Source organism: Gadus morhua, chromosome 9 (assembly GCF_902167405.1).
Source record: "Gadus morhua chromosome 9, gadMor3.0, whole genome shotgun sequence".
NCBI lineage: Eukaryota > Metazoa > Chordata > Actinopteri > Gadiformes > Gadidae > Gadus > Gadus morhua.
Window position 1 is genome coordinate 800704 of NC_044056.1, and position 18013 is coordinate 818716.

At 41.8% G+C, this 18013-nt stretch overlaps 1 protein-coding gene across 1 annotated transcript; it reads right to left on the reverse strand.

Moving 5' to 3' along the window:
* Positions 1-2539: 2539 nt before the first annotated feature.
* Positions 2540-14943, reverse strand: LOC115550730 (uncharacterized). The gene is made up of 4 exons (XM_030366011.1): positions 14354-14943; positions 13534-14112; positions 11686-12033; positions 2540-3612 (listed from the first exon to the last, which is right to left on the reverse strand). The coding sequence occupies exons 1-4, from the start codon at positions 14859-14861 to the stop codon at positions 2540-2542; spliced, it is 2508 nt and encodes an 835-aa protein (XP_030221871.1). The 5' UTR covers positions 14862-14943.
* Positions 14944-18013: the final 3070 nt, after the last annotated feature.

Here is an 18013-nt window from a genome sequence, read left to right on the forward strand (position 1 = left end):
CACACACACACACACACACAGACAGAAACACACACGCACACAAACACGTACACAAGAACACACGTATACACACAATCACACATGCACACACAAACAGTAACACACACGGTTTACAAGGAGCGGACGCCGCGATACCAATATGGAATCATTAATTTGCCCTAAAGAAGAAACAACTCTAAAATATAACTGCAAGCGGTGATTAACGGGGAACGATCAATATTAAAAGTCAAGAACACACTAATGGAAGATGTATAAATATAACATAATTGTCATATTTAAGGAAAGATGTTCCACTGATAAACCTGAACTGCAGCCTCATTCAGGTCAAAATGTCTATTGATATGCACATGTAGCGGGCCTTTACTTGCATCGGCTAATCCTGCGTTGTGTCAATGAGTCGGGAAACAACTGATTTGCCACGGGAGCTTTTATACTGTGTGGGAAGACATTAACATATATATCAGTGCTGTGATTGCTGTCCGTCTCACTAGCACTCTCTCTCCAGCAGGGCAACCCTCCGACTGGAGAGGACGGTGCGAAACAAACAGGAAGTGACTACACACAACCCGACGTACCACAGGGCTCAACAAATGAAAGAAGTTCAACCAACTATCTTCCCATCGTACTCAGTGTGGCACTGATCGATATCGAAGTCAGCAAGACCAACCTGCTGGAGGCGCTGTTTGAGATCTGAAGTCTTGGTGGTATCTTGCTTTCTACTTTCTTCCCCTTTTTCAGGTTGGCTTGTTCTGGTGTTCTGGAAAACATCAAAATCAGCAGCCAGACTAAGAGACACATCCGCCAGCTTGCAGTTTCTCTTTAAGGTGACCGGTTTGTTTGACACGTTGGTGATTTTCATTGGGATCCATCTATCACCCCACAATGGCGTTATAATGCGAACAACCATGATGTTGCGTGGTATCGACTTACTTGAGGTGGGCTCAGCAAGTACTGTACTGCCAGGTGACATTTTTAGGCAATTGTGCTGAGTGCTGGAGTTTAACAGTCCTGATCTTGTCTGGAAGTTTGTCACCTCTCCACCGGGATGAATTTGCCAAGATATCAAGAAGCCGCTCACTCTCTCTCGAAGATCCCCACTGGAGACAAGGTGCCAATAATCACTTGTCCCTTTCAGCTGGTGCATTATGAATCTAATGACATTTGTGCCTATGATTAAGTCATCATGCTGGCACAACAAGGACAGGGACAATACAGCTCTCTCCATACAGTTTCATTTCCACCTCCAACATGCACTTGGGTTTGCTCAATGATCCTCCACATCCAACTAGTACTACATTTTGAGTGAATGGAATGGGCTCTGTGATTAACTTTTTACTGAGCATCTCCAGTTCAGCTCTCTCACTGAGTGTGCAGGCCATGGAATCAGAGTCGAGCATCCCCTGAACTTGAAATGTGTTAATGATGACAGGGGCATAAAACAGTTCATCAACAGGGCCAACCCGGGCAGCTTTCATTGATCATTTTAATCTTTTTTGGGAACTCAGAGACCCCTTTAAACAGGATGGCCTCCATCTCAATTGCAGGGGATCGCGACTCCTCTCACGCAACATAAACTTCTCCGTCCCGAACAATCAACATGCCACTGAACAGATTGGATCATCTTCATCATCATCATCATCATTCACCACGGAATTGACTGACAACACATGATTCAGGTATCGACTCAAGTAGCATTGTACATATGGATGGATCTGGAAGTATTTTCTACGGGGTAAGAACTACATCTATTTCCATAGATCAAGCTGCTTCATGCCATAATATGACATATGCTTATAGTTATATTCCAACGTTGATTTTAATCCAACGCACAGTGAAAAGAAAAGCCAAATTACAAACCAGAAACCCAAGAAATGTTCTTTCCATACCTCAGTATATTCCTCTGAAGCCAGACGCATTTTCATCCAACATGGGTCTACTAAATATAGGCACTCTTGCCACTAAAACCTTTTCAATCAATGATAATAAAGGTGAAAACCTTGTTGAAACCTGGCATACCTCTGACAGCGAAGCTGTTCTAGTTGAAACCTGTCCCCCAAATTATAATTTCTTCGACTCATAAGGCAAGGAAAACGAGGGGGTGGAATAGCAACCATTTTCTCTAATAAATATAAATGCACTAGAGGCAAATTTGGTGACTTCTCTACCTTCGAGTACATCGCCCTCACTCTGAAGGCTGAACCAGCTATACTCCCACTTACCTTATACCGCCCTCCCAAACTATGGATTGGCTTCCTTGACCAGTTTTCTGAACTTATGTCGCTCATAATCACCAGCTATTATCGGATAATTGTAAATGGAGATTTCAATATCAGAATCAGAATCAGAATTCTTTTAATGGCCAAGTATATTCACACATACAGGAAATTGACTTGGTGTGGTTGGTACATAAGACATGAGACATAACATAACAACAAAAAAACATAAACAAGAACAAAGGACAAATGTTTAAGATAATAATAAATAATAATAAATAATTGGGCATAGAAGGGCAAGTTAGTTTGAGTACGTAAACCCAGAGTCATTGTGATGCAGGGGGCTTGTTTGTGAGCCCAACTGCCGTGGGGAAAAAACTGTTCAAGTGGCGAGAGGTTTTGGTAAGGAAGAACGTCCTCTGCTGGGCCTTCTTGATTTTGGAGGTGATGTTCTCCGCCTTCCTTAGGTCTTGTGCCATGACTGTTCCCAGGAATCTGAAAGACTCCACCAAGTTAACTGGGGAGTCACACATGATGAGGGGGATGGTTGGGGCTGGGCTCCTCCTGAAATCTGCTACCATCTCTACAGTTTTTAAAGCATTCAGCTCCAGGTGGTTCTGGCTGCACCAGAAAGCCAGACTGTCGACTTCATTTCTGTAGGCGGCCTCATCCCCATTTGAGATTAATCCAATGAGGGTGGTGTCATCCGCAAATTTTATGAGTTTGACAGAGGGGTGGCTGGAGGTGCAGTTGTTGGTGTAGAGGGAGAAAAGTAAAGGAGAGAGCACACAGCCTTGGGGGGCTCCAGTGCTGATGGTCCGAGGCTCCGAGACAAGCTTGCCCAGCCTCACTCGCTGCTTCCTGTCTGACAGGAAGTCAGTGATCCACCTGCAGGTGGGCTCAGGCACGTTCAGCTGTGTTAGCTTGTCTTGGAGGAGAGCTGGGGCGATGGTGTTAAATGCCGAGCTGAAATCAACAAACAGGATCCTGGCATAGGTGCCGGGGGAATCAAGGTGCTGGAGGATGTAGTGGAGTCCCATGTTGATTGCGTCATCAACAGACCTGTTGGCTCTGTAGGCAAACTGCAGTGGGTCAAGGAGATGGTTGGTGATGGCCTTGAGGTGGGTCAGCACGAGGCGCTCGAAGGTCTTCATTACCACAGAGGTCAGGGCGACTGGTCTGTAGTCATTAAGGCCTGAGATCCTCTGCTTTTTCGGAACGGGGATGATGGTGGATGTTTTAAAGCAGGCAGGTACCACACATTCAGCCAGTGAGGTGTTAAAGATGCTTGTGAACACTGGAGACAGCTGGTCAGCACAGTACCTTATTGTCGAGGGAGAGACAGCATCTGGTCCTGCGGGGGGTTCTGTCTTTTTAACAGCCTGTTGACATCCCTCTCCTGAATGGAGAGAGGTTTGATGGGGGGGAGAGGGCTGTCTGGGACCATTTTGTTGGAGAGGGTGGTGTCTATGTCCAGGCTGGGAAGAGTAGGTGTGATAGCTGTGGTGGGGACAGGGTTAGGACCAGTCCATTGTCTGTCAAATCTGCAGTAGAAGTCGTTCAGGTCATTTGCCAGTCTAAGATCTTCCATAGAGTGTCTTGGTCTTCCATATCCATGTCAACAAGATGACCGATGCTCGAGCCAGTAGCTTCCTTGATGTTTTGGATACTTAGAGCTAAAACAGCATGTTACAGGTTCCACCCATAACCATGGCAACACCCTTGATTTAGTTATCTCTAGAGGGATAGAAGTCACTGACTTATCGGTGAGCGATATATAAATATGTCTGACCATTATTGTGTATCTTTTAATCTTATACTAAACGCCTTAGAAGTCCATCCAGAAAATACAATTAAATCACGGTTCCTGGACACTAGAGCAGAGCAGCAGTTCATGATTTTTGCTGATTCCACAAATCCAGACATTTTAGATCATTCTATTGACCAAATGGTAGAGGCCTTCAATAGTGAATTAACTGTTCTGCTTGACAGAGTGGCCCCTGAGCAAAGTACTTGAAAAAGTTGTCTGCAATCAGCTAAATACCTTCCTCAGCGAAAATAGTATTTTGGAAAAGTTCCAATCAGGTTTTAGATCAAATCACAGCACAGAAACGGCCCTTGTAAAAATAGTAAATGATCTCAGACTTGCCAATGACTTAAACAAAGTCTCAATCCTCATTCTCTTAGATCTGAGAGCGGCGTGCGACACTATTGATCATGAGATTCTTATTCACCGCCTTGCAAAATGGAGATTTTTATGTTAGTCTAGGAGATCATGTATCTGTAAAACATGACTTGACTTTTGGTGTGGCCCAGGGGAGCTGTCTTGGTCCTCTGCTCTTTTCCCTATAAATTCTTCCGTTAGGAAAGATTATAAATCAGCATAATGTAAACTTCAACAGCTATGCAGTTGACACCCAACTATATATCTCTGTGGAACCGACCAACCTAGATGGCCTTTCCTCCCTTACGGCATGCCTAACCTCCATTAATCAGTGGATGAGCAAAAACTTCTTAAAGCTAAATGATGACAAAACAGAGGTACTTTTGGTTGGACCAAAATCAAAGCGAGACACCGTTCTTAGTAAGCTTGGGAATCTGGCACACCAGGTCAAACAAAAAACAAAGCAACAAGCCTAGGCGTCATCTTAGATACAGAGCTAAGCTTTAAGCCCCACATTAGTAAAGTTACCCAGACGGCTTATTTTCACCTGAGGAACATTGCCAAAGTGCGCCCCTATTTAACTCAACAAGACGCAGAAAAACGAATCCATGCATTTATCACCAGTAGGTTAGACTACTGCAATGCTCTATTTACTGCTCTTCCAAAAAACATCTTAAGAATTTAGAACTCATACAGAACTCAAAGACCAAGAAGAGAGAGCACATTATCCCTGTGTTGGCTAAACTCCACTGGCTCCCAGTCTCCTATAGAATTGATTTTAAGGATATGTTGATTAATTATAAAGCTCTAAATGGCATAGCACCTTCAAATATCTGAGCTTTTTAAATCCTATAAACCGAAAAGGAACCACAGATCTTCAAACGCCATTCTTTTAACTGTACCCAAAGTGCTCCACAAGCAAAGCGGAGAAGCTGCCTTTCTCCATTACGTACCAAAGCTATGGAACACCCTACCTCTGTGCATCAAGCAGGCGAGCTCAGTGGATATCTTTAAAAAAGATCTCAAAACATACCTATACATGAGAGCTTTTAGCAACAGAGGACAGGTTGGATAATTCGTATTATTTTTTTTCTTTTAGTGTTGTGTTAAATGTTCCTGATTGTGTTGCATATTTTAATTTGTAAAGCACTTGGAGCTGCATTCTGTGATGAAAGGTGCTACACAAATAAAGTTTATTATTATTATTATTGTTGTTAAAATGATGACGAAGGATGTCATAGATGATTTTAGGATAATCCTGGGGCTTTGCGGATGGACTGCTTCACAGAGTTATCCGTACAATGTCTTTAGCTTTGCCTATGACATTAGATATTATATCAGAAGAATACTGCTCTTTCAGGTATAGCTTGCTTCTTGAAGTACACTTCCATTAGCTGTTGCAACTCAGAGACCGTGTTTTTGTCTGATCCATCCCCTCTGAAGACTGGGGGCTCCCTGACATCTGACTGTAGGACAAACTTTGCATGAGTCAAGTTAAGGTAAGAGGGTTCACTGGGTACCTGGTCTGCACTGCTCTGAGCTTGTGTGTCATTAATAACCCTATCTTCACGCTCACTTCTTAATTGATTTTTTCCAAACGAGAAGTAAAATAACTTTCGAGAAATAAGATAATAATCAAATATAAAATCTGAATAAAACGCAACGTATTTAAAAACAGTAGATACATTTTTTCAGATTTTTTTTTACAGTAGATACAGTATGATTGAAACCCCAAAAAAATCGTTATTTTTTTTCAATCACACAAACAAAAAATTATAAAATATATTTACAAAATGTGTGTATTAAACAGTCCCTCCAGAAAAATTAGGCGTTTTTTTGTGATTGTTGCGGCAAAAAAATCCTTATTATGCAGCACATTTTCTTAAAAAATGAGCCACATAAGATCAGTGTCAAAGATCCCGCAATTTCATCGCATTGTTATGCAATTTTATGAGATGAAATTGCGGGATCTTGCACAAATAGTGGGAACTTGTGGAATTATGCGGGAACTTGCGAAAAAATTCAGCTTTTCGATGACGTTCACGTCGCGAAATTACGTCACTTCATAACGTTCCCATGGCAACAGGGGGAAGTGGCTGCTCTTGTGTGAAGTAAACGCAACATTCTGCTAAAATATGTGACTTTTTTGCAACGAAAATTGCGGGGATTCTCAAACATGCAAGCCCCGCATTTTTTGTGCGGAAATTGGCAAGTTATGCAGTGAAATTGCGGCATATTTGAAAAAAGGCGGCCCCCGCATGAATATGCGGTCTTCGGCTGATTATGTGATGAATTATGCGATCGCATAATCTCGTTTTTCTGGAGGGTCTGATAAAAAAAAAAAGCAACCTCCAGTGACCAAGCTGGTGTTGATCCTCAGCTCCACAGGACGATGAAGCGATGTGGATCCCGGTCACGGCACCACTGTAGTCGGCCTTAACTTGCATCGGCAAATTCTGCGTTGTGTCAATGAGTCGGGAAACAACTGCTGATTTGCCACAGGAGCTTTTATTCTGTGTGGGAAGACATTAACATATATACCAGTGCTGTGATTGCTGTCCGTCTCACTAGCACTCTCTCTCCAGCAGGCCAACCCTCCGACTGGAGAGGACGGCGTGAAGCAAACAGGAAGTGACTACACACAAACCAACGTACCAAAATAAAAGCGTTCAAAACAACATTTATACATAATGAAAAAATAATAATTTAAAGGAATAAAAGGATTATTGGTGAAATATAACATAACTATCAATGCACCGGTTACACACACAAACATTCAGAAAACTCAAGAGTACACATTTCTGAAGTGAATTAAGGGCTTTCTTCAAAGCATTTACCTGAAAAATCTTTGAAATTCTGGGGAAATTGAACATTTGTAGTCAAGCACACTAATGGAAGAAATATAAATACGACAGATTTAATTATGAAGGAAAAATTGAAGAATTTCCCCTTAACGCCATACTGTGTCTTGGCCTTCCGATTCTTGGAAACTAATGAGCCGGAATGTTTCTTGAATGAGTGGCAATGACAGAATGTCATGTTCAGCTTGTTCATAATGCTCTAATCAGGTTTCAAACTCTCAACCTAATGATCACCAGTACACAGCATTATCCCTTTGAGCCACTGTTCACGAAGTTCACACATTCGTGAACTGCATAAAGCCTCATTCACATTGTGAAAATGTTGATTGGTAAGCACACATCAAGAAAACTCCAAGCTCACGTTTCACAAGAGAATTAAGGGCTTTCTTAAAAAAGTACAGATCTGAAAATTTGCACTGTTAATGGTATCCACCTAATGATAGCCGTATGGTAGTTATACAATAACAAAAAATAATTTTGAGTCCAGGTCAAGGAGAAATAAGGCTAGGTCATGATTTTTTTAAATAACGCCACCTTTGGGTGCAGTACCACAATTTTGGTTTATGGGTAGTGGGCATAGACGGATTATGACATATCGGGCCCCTGGGCACGTGGACTCCGCGGGCCTCCCCCCCCCCCCCCCCCCCCCTTCCAACATAAACACACGCACCCAGAATACACACACACTTATTGGCGAGAATAAGTCATTGGCCTATACCTGCAACTCAGCAGGATTTGTAGCACAGGAAAGGCAACCTCACAATAATTATTACAAATAAATGCATCTTTATTTAACCAAAACATGATAAAAAAAATACATAATTGATGCAATTTTTTACATTTGAACTCATTTCGAATGCACCGCTTTCAACCACAAATAAAAACGACTTAAAGCAACTCAATACGAGCAGTTCCTTACATTAATTGACAGTAATGCGTTTCACCTATGAAATGCATTTTTTCCGGGCTCTGTTCCGTGCAAAATCCTCCACGATATCATCAAACTCCAGTGCATTGGTAAGGTCGCTCTCAATTGCCATGAGAGAAAGTGCCTTGAGGCGTTTTTCTGACATTTTCGTCCTCTGTTCATTTTTTATCCTGGACAGAGGAGAGAATGACCGCTCCCCCTTCGCAATTACTGACGGGCAGAGTCAGAAAAAGCCGTAGCGCTACATACACATTTGGAAACATAGATTGCAGTCCACAATCGAGTATAATTCGTAGCAGTCCTTTTGGGGTTGCATCATCTCCAGGCTTGTTAAATGATCTGAACTGAATAAATTCATTGCTTCAACGCTCCACTTAGAGTTCGCCGTTGCTCCATGTTTAAATGACAGTGACTTGTTCGTGAATGGTCTCAATTTCACAAACTGAAATAGTGCCCCCTATTGATCTTTTTATTAATTTATTTACTCAGTAGTAATAGGCCTACTATTGCTGTTTTCGCTTGAATTTTTGTATTTCTCTACTGGTTGCTTCGACAATGCAACATTAACAATTACTAACGCTGGGGCCCAGGGCCCCAATGTTAGTAACTTGTGGGTCCAGGGCCCCACTGTTAGTAACTTGTGGGGCCCTGGACCCCACTGTTAGTAACTTGTGGGGCCCTGGGCCCCACTGTTAGTAACTTGTGGGGCCCTGGACCCCACTGTTAGTAACTTGTGGGGCCCTGGACCCCACTGTTAGTAACTTGTGGGGCCCTGGACCCAACTGTTAATAACTTGTGGGGCGGCTCAGGGGGGCCCAAGGGCCCCCCTGAGCCCTTGGGCCCCTGGGCATGTGCCTGGTGTGCCCGTGCAGTAATCCACCCATGGTAGTGGGGGGTATTGGTATCCACCTTATAATAGTAGTGTTTTTTTATACAATAACAAAATGATCATAGAAGACTAATGGGCTAACTGCTCCAAATTTATTAGCCAATATTTCTCAAATGGAACTAAATTAAACAAATTCTGTTTGATGATTTTTGTGAGGTTTAGTTTAAAGATTTTATATGGCGATTTTGGGTTCATGACTCACAGTATAAGCTGCAGTATGACTTTTACAGAATTCGACGAAAAAATAAAACATTACAGAAACAATAGTGGACCAAGCAGATTTGCTGCTTGGTCCCCTAATAATGCTTACAATTACAATAAGGTTCCTAAGGATTTCGTAGGACGCCAAATAATACTCACGATTACAATAGGGTTCCTACGGATTTTGGAGGACCCATAATAATAAAACTAACAAGTACAATATGTTGCCTTCGCACTTTGTGCTTGGCACCCTAAAAAAAAAATGACAATAGGTTGCCTTCGCACTTCGTGCTAGGCACCCTAATTACAATAGGTTGCCTTTGCGCTTTGTGCTTGGCACCCTAATAAAACTGACAATTACAATAGGTTCCCTTCGCACTTTGTGCTTGGCATCCTAATAATAATAATAAAAACACTAACCACTACAATAGGTTGCTTGGCACCCTAATTAAAGCTGCAAGCAGCATTTTACGTGCTCCAAGCCTAACAAAGACCATTAAGACCCTGATGCAGACCATTAAGACGCTGACCTAGACCATTAAGACCCTGAGGCAGACCATTAAGACCCTGACTCCGGCAATTAAGATCCCGACAGATTATTATGACCCTGACCTACACCATTAAGACCCCGACCTAGACCATTATGACCCTGACAGACCATTCAAAACCTGACGTAGACCATTAAGAGTTGAGACTCTGACACGGACCATAAAGAGGTTTTTTGTTTGCATACGGTTGGAATAGTCCGAGGTTCGATATGGTGATGGGTGAACAAACTTTCACGATCCTAAGAGATTGTGACATCCGTCAGCTAGACGGAAATTCTGTGTTCACCAATCTACCTATCGAGTCTTAAAAACAAGATGGCGCCGACGGGTGATCTAATGATGGTATTGTGTGTATAAAATGTCCTTTTTAATAAACAATCTGTACACTTAAAAATTTATCAATGCCTCGTTTTATATGTTAAGATTATTATTATACTACATAGAAGTGTCGGGCTCATTTTAGCCTTTTAAGTGGTTTAAAATAGCGATTTAGTTTTTAGCATAACACATGCCCTTATCGTTCCAAGTTTATAGCGTTTTGAAAGAATAGGCTAAAAATAGCCACCTGACGAATGCGTCTACATGCGTTTTTTGTACTCCAAAACGAACGTTCCAACTCATTATCAGACCACATATCCCAAATTCATTTTACACCGGAATTGTCCTTTAAGTCACGTTAATGGAACGCAACTCTAGCGGAAAGTAGCGAGGCTAAGCGAAATAAGCCCGGCTTTGCCTTTGGCTTGGTTGATGGAACATGTAACATGTCATCAATTAATTATCAACCAGTGGTTATTGCGTTTATAACATTGCTTTGGAGTTTGCATATGCTTTTCCATTGTTGCTAGCAAGCTGCATGCTGTTAGCTTTCAGTGTCCTGTAACTTTTTTCGTAGAAAATTAAGACGCTATTTTGCTCATGCTCTTGATGGCCTTCCCATTAAAAGTAAAAACAAAAAAAGTAAGTTCAATGTATCATGGTATTGATAATGAGATGAAATAAAAAGAGAGAAATAAGATTTGTTATTTTAATGCCTCCCTGTTATTAAGCTGTTATCCTTGAATATAACAAAATGTATCCATTCTCTCCTCAAGTGACTGTACAAATATCTATTAATCACTATAAAGTTATTATATTAACATTGGCCTTTGGGTTCAGGCCCTGTTAGCTCTGCTGTGGCTAACACAGGCCTAGACATATCATGCCTATTAAAACCGTTATAACCAAAACAAAACAAAAACACTTTCTACTAATGACTATTGAATTGAGTTTTCCCCTATTGCATTTTCAAAGATTTGCTTCAGTTGAAGCGTTCATTGTTCCTTATCGCTAAAGGCTAGAGCCGTAATGAGCAGGAACTTTGTCCGAATACTTTCCGCGTCAACAGCTGTTAAGAGTAGAACTCAAAAACCTGTAAATGGAAGTGAAAGGAAGGGTACTAGCTATTGGGATTCCAATAAAAGGAATCCATCGGGGACCTTCCTCTGCTACTAAAGCTGGTGCTAGCAATCCAGATTGCAGCATTAAGACAACAACCTCATTAGTTACATTCTTTCCAGAACAAAGACATTTCAACACTGGCCATATATCATCTAAAGGTATATTTGTATTTGAATTTTATCAGAACACTTTCTGCGTCTACAGATAGGCTGTCAAGAGTAGAAGTCAAAAAGCTGGTGATGAAAGTGAAAGAACTTGAAGCCGCTATTGGAATTCCAAGCAAAGGAATCCATCTAGAACCTTCAACAACCTTTGCTGCCTCTTCCGTAAGAAGTGGTAGAGAATACAGCATTAACGAAACAAGCTCTATACTGACATTCTGTCCAGAACAAAGACATTTCATTTCTGCCCTTAGATCCTCTAAAGGTGTATTTGTATCACTGGAAAGTTTCGCTAGTGACTTCTCATCCAGACCAAATCCATTCAAATAGTTTGTAAGAACACTGACTAGGATCCCTAGATCGGCAGTGAAGGAAAGCCCTGGGAGAGGTACAGCTGCTACAGTTGAAGAAATTAAAGCATAGTACCAAATTTGTGACCTGAAAACCTCTTTCTTCTTGTTAATGATGCTTTTGCAGACTTTAGGAATGCCCCTGTTCAAAACATCTCTCTTGTGTGAGGGAAGCTCTCTCTCCATGGTGTCCTGGAGGGCGGGGAAGTCGTACAAATCGAGATCAAAACTAGACACCAGGAAGACCTGAGGAGATGCCACACCCTGTTTTTTAAGTCCTGTTGGAAAATGGAATACAGGTTGAACTTGTGATTAGAAAGGCATGATGGAATACATGTTTAACTGTACTGTATCAGACTGTTGTGTATGGGGTCAGAACAGTCTCATTAATAATGAATGCACAGAGAAGGATTCTCAAATGTATTTTGTGATTTATATATAAATTACTCTCTTCTCACAAATACATTTCAATGCACACACAAATGGATATCGGTATGCATAAGTGTAACATTATCTATAAACAAAAATAAGTTTCACAAACACATTTCTGATCCACACACAAATGTACCTACATTTTTAATAAATGTAATATAAATCCATAAATATATGAATTAAAAAAATATTTGCAATTTTCATCAAAATGTGTTTGGATGTTACATTTATATACTAACTGATGAACTTGAATTTACAAGACGCTTTTCATTTGTGAACTTGTTTGCATTTGTGTGTGAATGGGTTTGTATTTAAATGTGAATTTTTGAGACTCCTGACGTGGCTTGATTCACAAATGCATTTTTTTCAACAAGGAACTCTCTTTAGCCAATCAGATGCCTCCCTCGTTTTAAGCCAATCACATGACTGCAGTGACTTGGTTTTTACATTGTCGGTGCCGTTTACTACTTGAACAGCACCGACAATCCCCAAACCCAGTCGAAACTAGATGGAAAAAGTGTGTAGCTCAAAACGTGACGCAGCTTTTACTACTTCGCCTCCTAGAGATTGCTATGTACGATCATTCAAAAAACTCATGTTATTTCCCATAGACATTTGACCAAGCGAACCGGGAGGCTCGGAGGCTGGACTCATAGGTCGGAACTGCAGTCATGTGATTGGCAGAAAACGAGGGAAGCATCTGATTGGCTACAGAGAGTTCCTTGTTGAAAAAAATGCATTTGTGAATATAGCGACGTCAGGAGAGTCTCAAAAATCCACATTTAAATACAGTCCAGTTCACACATAAATGCAAACAAGTTCACAAAAGAAAAGCGTCTTGTTAATTCAAGTTTAACAGTTTGTATATAAAAATGTAAAAACATCCAAATACATCTTTGATGAAAAATGCAAATACTTTTTTAATTAATATATTTATGGATTTATATTACATTTATTTAAAACAAGGTACATTTGTGTGTGGATCAGAAATGTGTTTGTGAAACTTATTTTTGTTCAGGATTTATTTTACATTTAAACATACCGATATCCATTTGTGTGTGCATTGAAATGTATTTGTGAGAAGAGAGTAATTTATATATAAATCACAAAATACATTTGTGAATCCTTCTCTGTGCATTCATTATTAATGAGACTGTTCTGACCCCATAGTTCTGGGACTCAGCATAGCCATTCCAATGTCAACATTTTTCCACTGTATCGATGAACACATGTAAAACTGCATCAGTTATTGTCAAAGATATAATTTTTAAATACATGTAAAAAAGTGTGCTGAAACATTGAGTAAAATATTGTTCAATATATCACTAGCTGATAAAAAAGCAAACCTTGAATGCAGTTTTCCCTGATTTCCTGAAGTGTCTTTCCTTCATCGTACTCCCTCTGGCACCTTTTTGCATCACTTAGATTGTGGTCAATCTTAGAGCGAACAAAGTAAAACTTCTTGCCCATTTTCTTGATCTCCTGAGCCAGCTTGGCATCATTCTCCCTGAGGCGACCAGCTGATACAATGATAAAAAAATCGACATTTTCAAACCCAGAGCGCTCCAGGTACTGATCAGCTGGGAAATTGGTGGTCCCAATTCCCGGGAGATCCCATAATGTAACATTGGGGTATATTGGATGGGGGTAAGGCTCAGGTTTGGTCGTTTCCACACCAGTAGGGGCCGCTCTCTCATCTGTGTTGTCTATTCCCCTGAAGGCATTAACAAAGGTGGACTTTCCAGTTTCACTCTCTCCTGTGACAGCAATGTGCAGTGGAAGATCATTACAGATCAGGTAATTTCTCTTGTGTGAGGGAAGCTCTCTCTCCATGGTCTCCTGGAGGGCAGGGAAGTCGTACAAGTGGAGATCAAAAATAGACACCAAGAAGACCTGAGGAGACGCAACACCCTGTTTTTCAAGTCCTGTTGGAAATGGAATATAGGTTGAATTTAATGCGGTTAGGAAGGCATGTTGGAATACATGTTTAAACTGTCGGACTGTAATGGGACACAGCGTAGTATAGTCATACACATATATTTGATCTAATTCAAGCAACGTATATATTTATATATATACACGTTGCTTGAAAACATTGAGTAGTGCTCCTTGAGAAAATTGAGAAATAATTCATATTCACAGGCATATTAACTCAGAAAAGCCAACCTTGAATGCAGTTTTCCCTGATTTCCTGAAGTGTCTTTTCTTCATCGTACTCCCTCTGGCTCTTTCGCGCTGCTTCTAGATTGTGGTCAATCTTAGAGCGGACAAAATATAAATTCTTGCCCATTGTCTTGATCTCCTGAGCCAGCTTGGCATCATGCTCAGTGAAGCGATCAGCTGATACAATAATAAAAAGATCAAACTTTTCAAACTCAACGACCTTCAGGTACTGATCAGCTGGGAATTCGGGGGTCCCAACTCCCGGGAGATCCCATAATGTAACATTGGGGTGTCTTGGATGTGGGTAAGGCTCAGGCTTCATGGTCGTTTCCACAACACCTGTAGGGGCCGCTCTCTCATCTTTGTTTTCTATCCCCCTGAAGGCATTAACAAAGGTGGACTTTCCAACTCCACTCCTTCCTGTGACAGCAATGTTCAGTGGATTATTAATATCTTCCAAATACTTCTTGATCATTGATACAGCTGAGTCTGTATCATTGTTTTCCATCATGTTTGATCCCTCTGCAATCCTTTATGAATAAGAAATACAAAATGAAGGGTTTATTCACTTTCTTGCCTGGCAGGTAAGGCAAGGGCTGAACATTTTAATTTAGACTTGATAGTTATCACACTGGACTGGCGTGCAGCGTAATTGGCCAACACACAGCTGCAGCCACATAAAAGGAAACATTAAACCCTGCGTTCACACCAAAAGATGCAAAAAGTTGCCGCGCAGCAAGATCCCATTCGAAGTGAATGTAGAGACGCGTTGCAGGTTTACTGCCGGAGCACTTGCTACTGAGAAAACCGGCAGCAAAATTTGATTTGCGGCGCGAAAAAAATTTGATTTGCAGCGCAGCAGCGTGGGCGGCGGGCGTATACGTATTTTGCGGTGCGACAAATGCTGCTCGAGCTGAAATATTTCAACTTTTCAGCAGCAAACACGTGATGACAGCCAATCAGCGTTCAACAGCGTTGCCACTGAGTGACATGCCGTAACAGCCAATCAGTGTTACTCCCTTGGAGTGACCTAGAGTTCACTACCGTTACATTTATTTAGTAACTCGAAAAAAAACACAAATCAGCATTCTGTAGTGTAGTTGTGTTCACAGATAAACTAAACTATGAGTATGCTAAAGGGCTAGAATAACAACCCCAAAAAAAAACCCAGTTGGGTGCCAGGCAGCACCAGCCTTCCAGGCTCCGAATGGTCTCATGAACCCATAAACGACGGGCATTCCGACGTCTCTCCCTCTTCCACAACAGGTAAAGACATGCAATGCTCGTAATGTCGGCCATGGTCGTGAATGAATTCAGAAGCGCCGCGGGCGAAACTTCCCGCGCTGCAAAACTGCGGCGCAGCAAAACCTTTGCTGCGCCGCAAAACCTTTGCTGCGCCGCAAAACTTGATTTGCTGCGCCGCAAAACTTCGGCGACAACGCGTTCGGGCAGCAAATGCATCTTTTGGTGTGAACGCAGGGTAATGCATTGGTTTTCAAAGTGTGGCCCACGGGCCAATGGCGGCCCGCAGAAACATTCCTGGCGGCCCGCAATGACATACAGATATAAGTAAAAAAAAAAATATATATTTTTATTATTATAAATATATATATTTTTATTATTATTATTATCTCAATATTAATTTAAACAAAAATAAATAAATATAAGGAGTAAAGTCGACTCTCTAGCTTTCAATTAAATGCTGTTACATTTGTTCGTTTTAATCCGTACATTACTTTGAAAGGATGAACCTCAGTTTCGTGATTTAGACGTCACTTGACCTCACTCCCAGAGGTCCACGACCACGGTGCAATGTTTTTTTTCACCACTGCGATGCTTACGGCGTTTCCCGCCTCAGTCACACCTTGACTGCAGCTGTGATAATGGAGTCGGAGCGGGAGTCGAAGCGGGAGCCGGGCCCCTCGAGAACAAAACGTAATTTTGGCGATGAGAAAAGGCGGTTTCAAGATAAGTGGACATACGCTTACTTTGCCATACCTCACGGGTTGGATAAAGTCATGTGCCTGATCTGCAAGCATGTTAATGCAATGCTGAAGGACTTCAACATAAAACGCCATTATGATACCAATCATAAAACCTACGACAAATTTACCGGCGAGGAGCGCACCGGTAATCTTGAACAACTTAAAAGAGGCAGTTTTCACAAATCTAACCAAATCCGGTGAAGCTGTAACACAGGCTAGCTATGTTGTAGCTCAAGAAATAACCCGCCGGAGCAAGCCCTTCAGTGACGGAGAATTTTTGCAAGACTGCATTTTGAAAGTGTCCGACATTGTATGCCCCGAGCAAAAAGCAAAGCTCTGTGACATAAGTTTGTCGAATGACACAGTGACACGACGAATCGAAGATCTGGCAAAAGATCTCAAAGAGCAACTGGGACAACGTATGGAGGGACTAGGAAAGGGAGCCTTTTCTATCGCACTGGATGAAAGCACAGACATTTCCGATACAGCGCAATTGCTGATTTTCATCCAAACGGTCACGGAGAACTTTGAAATAGGCGAGGAGCTGCTTAGTTTGGAGAGTATCAAAGACAGAACAAGGGGAGTCGACATTTGTGGTGCTGTGTGTCGTAGTCTCGAAGCATACAATGTGAAGCTGCCGTCTATGGTCGGAAACACAACAGATGGAGCACCGGCAATGGTCGGAAGAAAGGCAGGTGCCGTGTCTCTGCTCTCTGAGAAAGTGGCCAACAGCGGAGGGGAGAAACTAATCAAATATCACTGCATAATACACCAAGAAGCCCTCGCTGCTCAAACGCTTGAAATGAAACATGTCACGGAGATTGTTGTGAAGACAGATAATTTCCTCAAGTCCAGAGGTCTGAATCACCGCCAATTCAAGACTTTTTTGGAGCAATCGGAGGCAGATTTTGGTGACGTTATATACTTCTCTGCTGTCAGGTGGCTGAGCAGAAGTGCCACATTGAAGCGTTTTTTTAACTTGAGGAAGGAAATAAGAGAGTTCATGGAGTCAAAAGGACAGGATTTCACACAGCTAAGTGACACTAAATGGCTCTGTGACCTAGCGCTCCTTGTTGATGTGAACACTTGTCTCAGCGATCTCAATTTGAAGCTGCAGGGCCATGGGAAGCTTATTTACACACTATTTGACAACGTCAAAGCTTTCCAGAGAAAAATGTAACTGCTGCAGGGACAGCTCAAACAGGGAGTTCTAACCCATTTTCCCACCTGAAAGGCGCTCGTAGATGAAACAGACACAGATGGGCGCCACGTTCTGCGTCACCTGCGCTCAGACCACAACCAAAACCTCATAAAAAAATAAAGAGAGGAATTCGAACACCGCTTCTCCGACTTCAGAAACCACGAGAAGTCAATCAACCTCTTCCAAAATCCTTTCTCGTGTGTCCCTGCGGAAGAGCCTGCAGAAATGCATTTTGAGCTCATCGACCTACAGGAGAGCTCCGAGGCCAGAGCAGCATATTGTGACAGGAATCTCATTGAGTTCTACAAAGCACTTTCCCCAGCGACATACCCTGCACTGCTCCAGCATGCCATCAGAATGGTCTCTTTATTCGGGAGCACATATATTTGTGAGAAGACCTTCTCCACCATGGCCATCAACAAATCCAAGCTGAGATCCAGGCTTACAGATGGCCATCTACATGATGTCCTTCATATT

Excerpts from the sequence above, each read along its gene's own strand:
- LOC115550730 (XM_030366011.1), bottom strand. The coding sequence starts at position 14,861 with ATGATGGAAAACAATGATACAGACTCAGCTGTATCAATGATCAAGAAG. Across the intron at positions 14,113-14,353 it reads CAGGGAAAACTGCATTCAAG|GACTTGAAAAACAGGGTGTT; the intron begins GTTGGCTTTTCT and ends CATTTCCAACAG. Across the intron at positions 12,034-13,533 it reads CAGGGAAAACTGCATTCAAG|GACTTAAAAAACAGGGTGTG; the intron begins GTTTGCTTTTTT and ends ATTTTCCAACAG.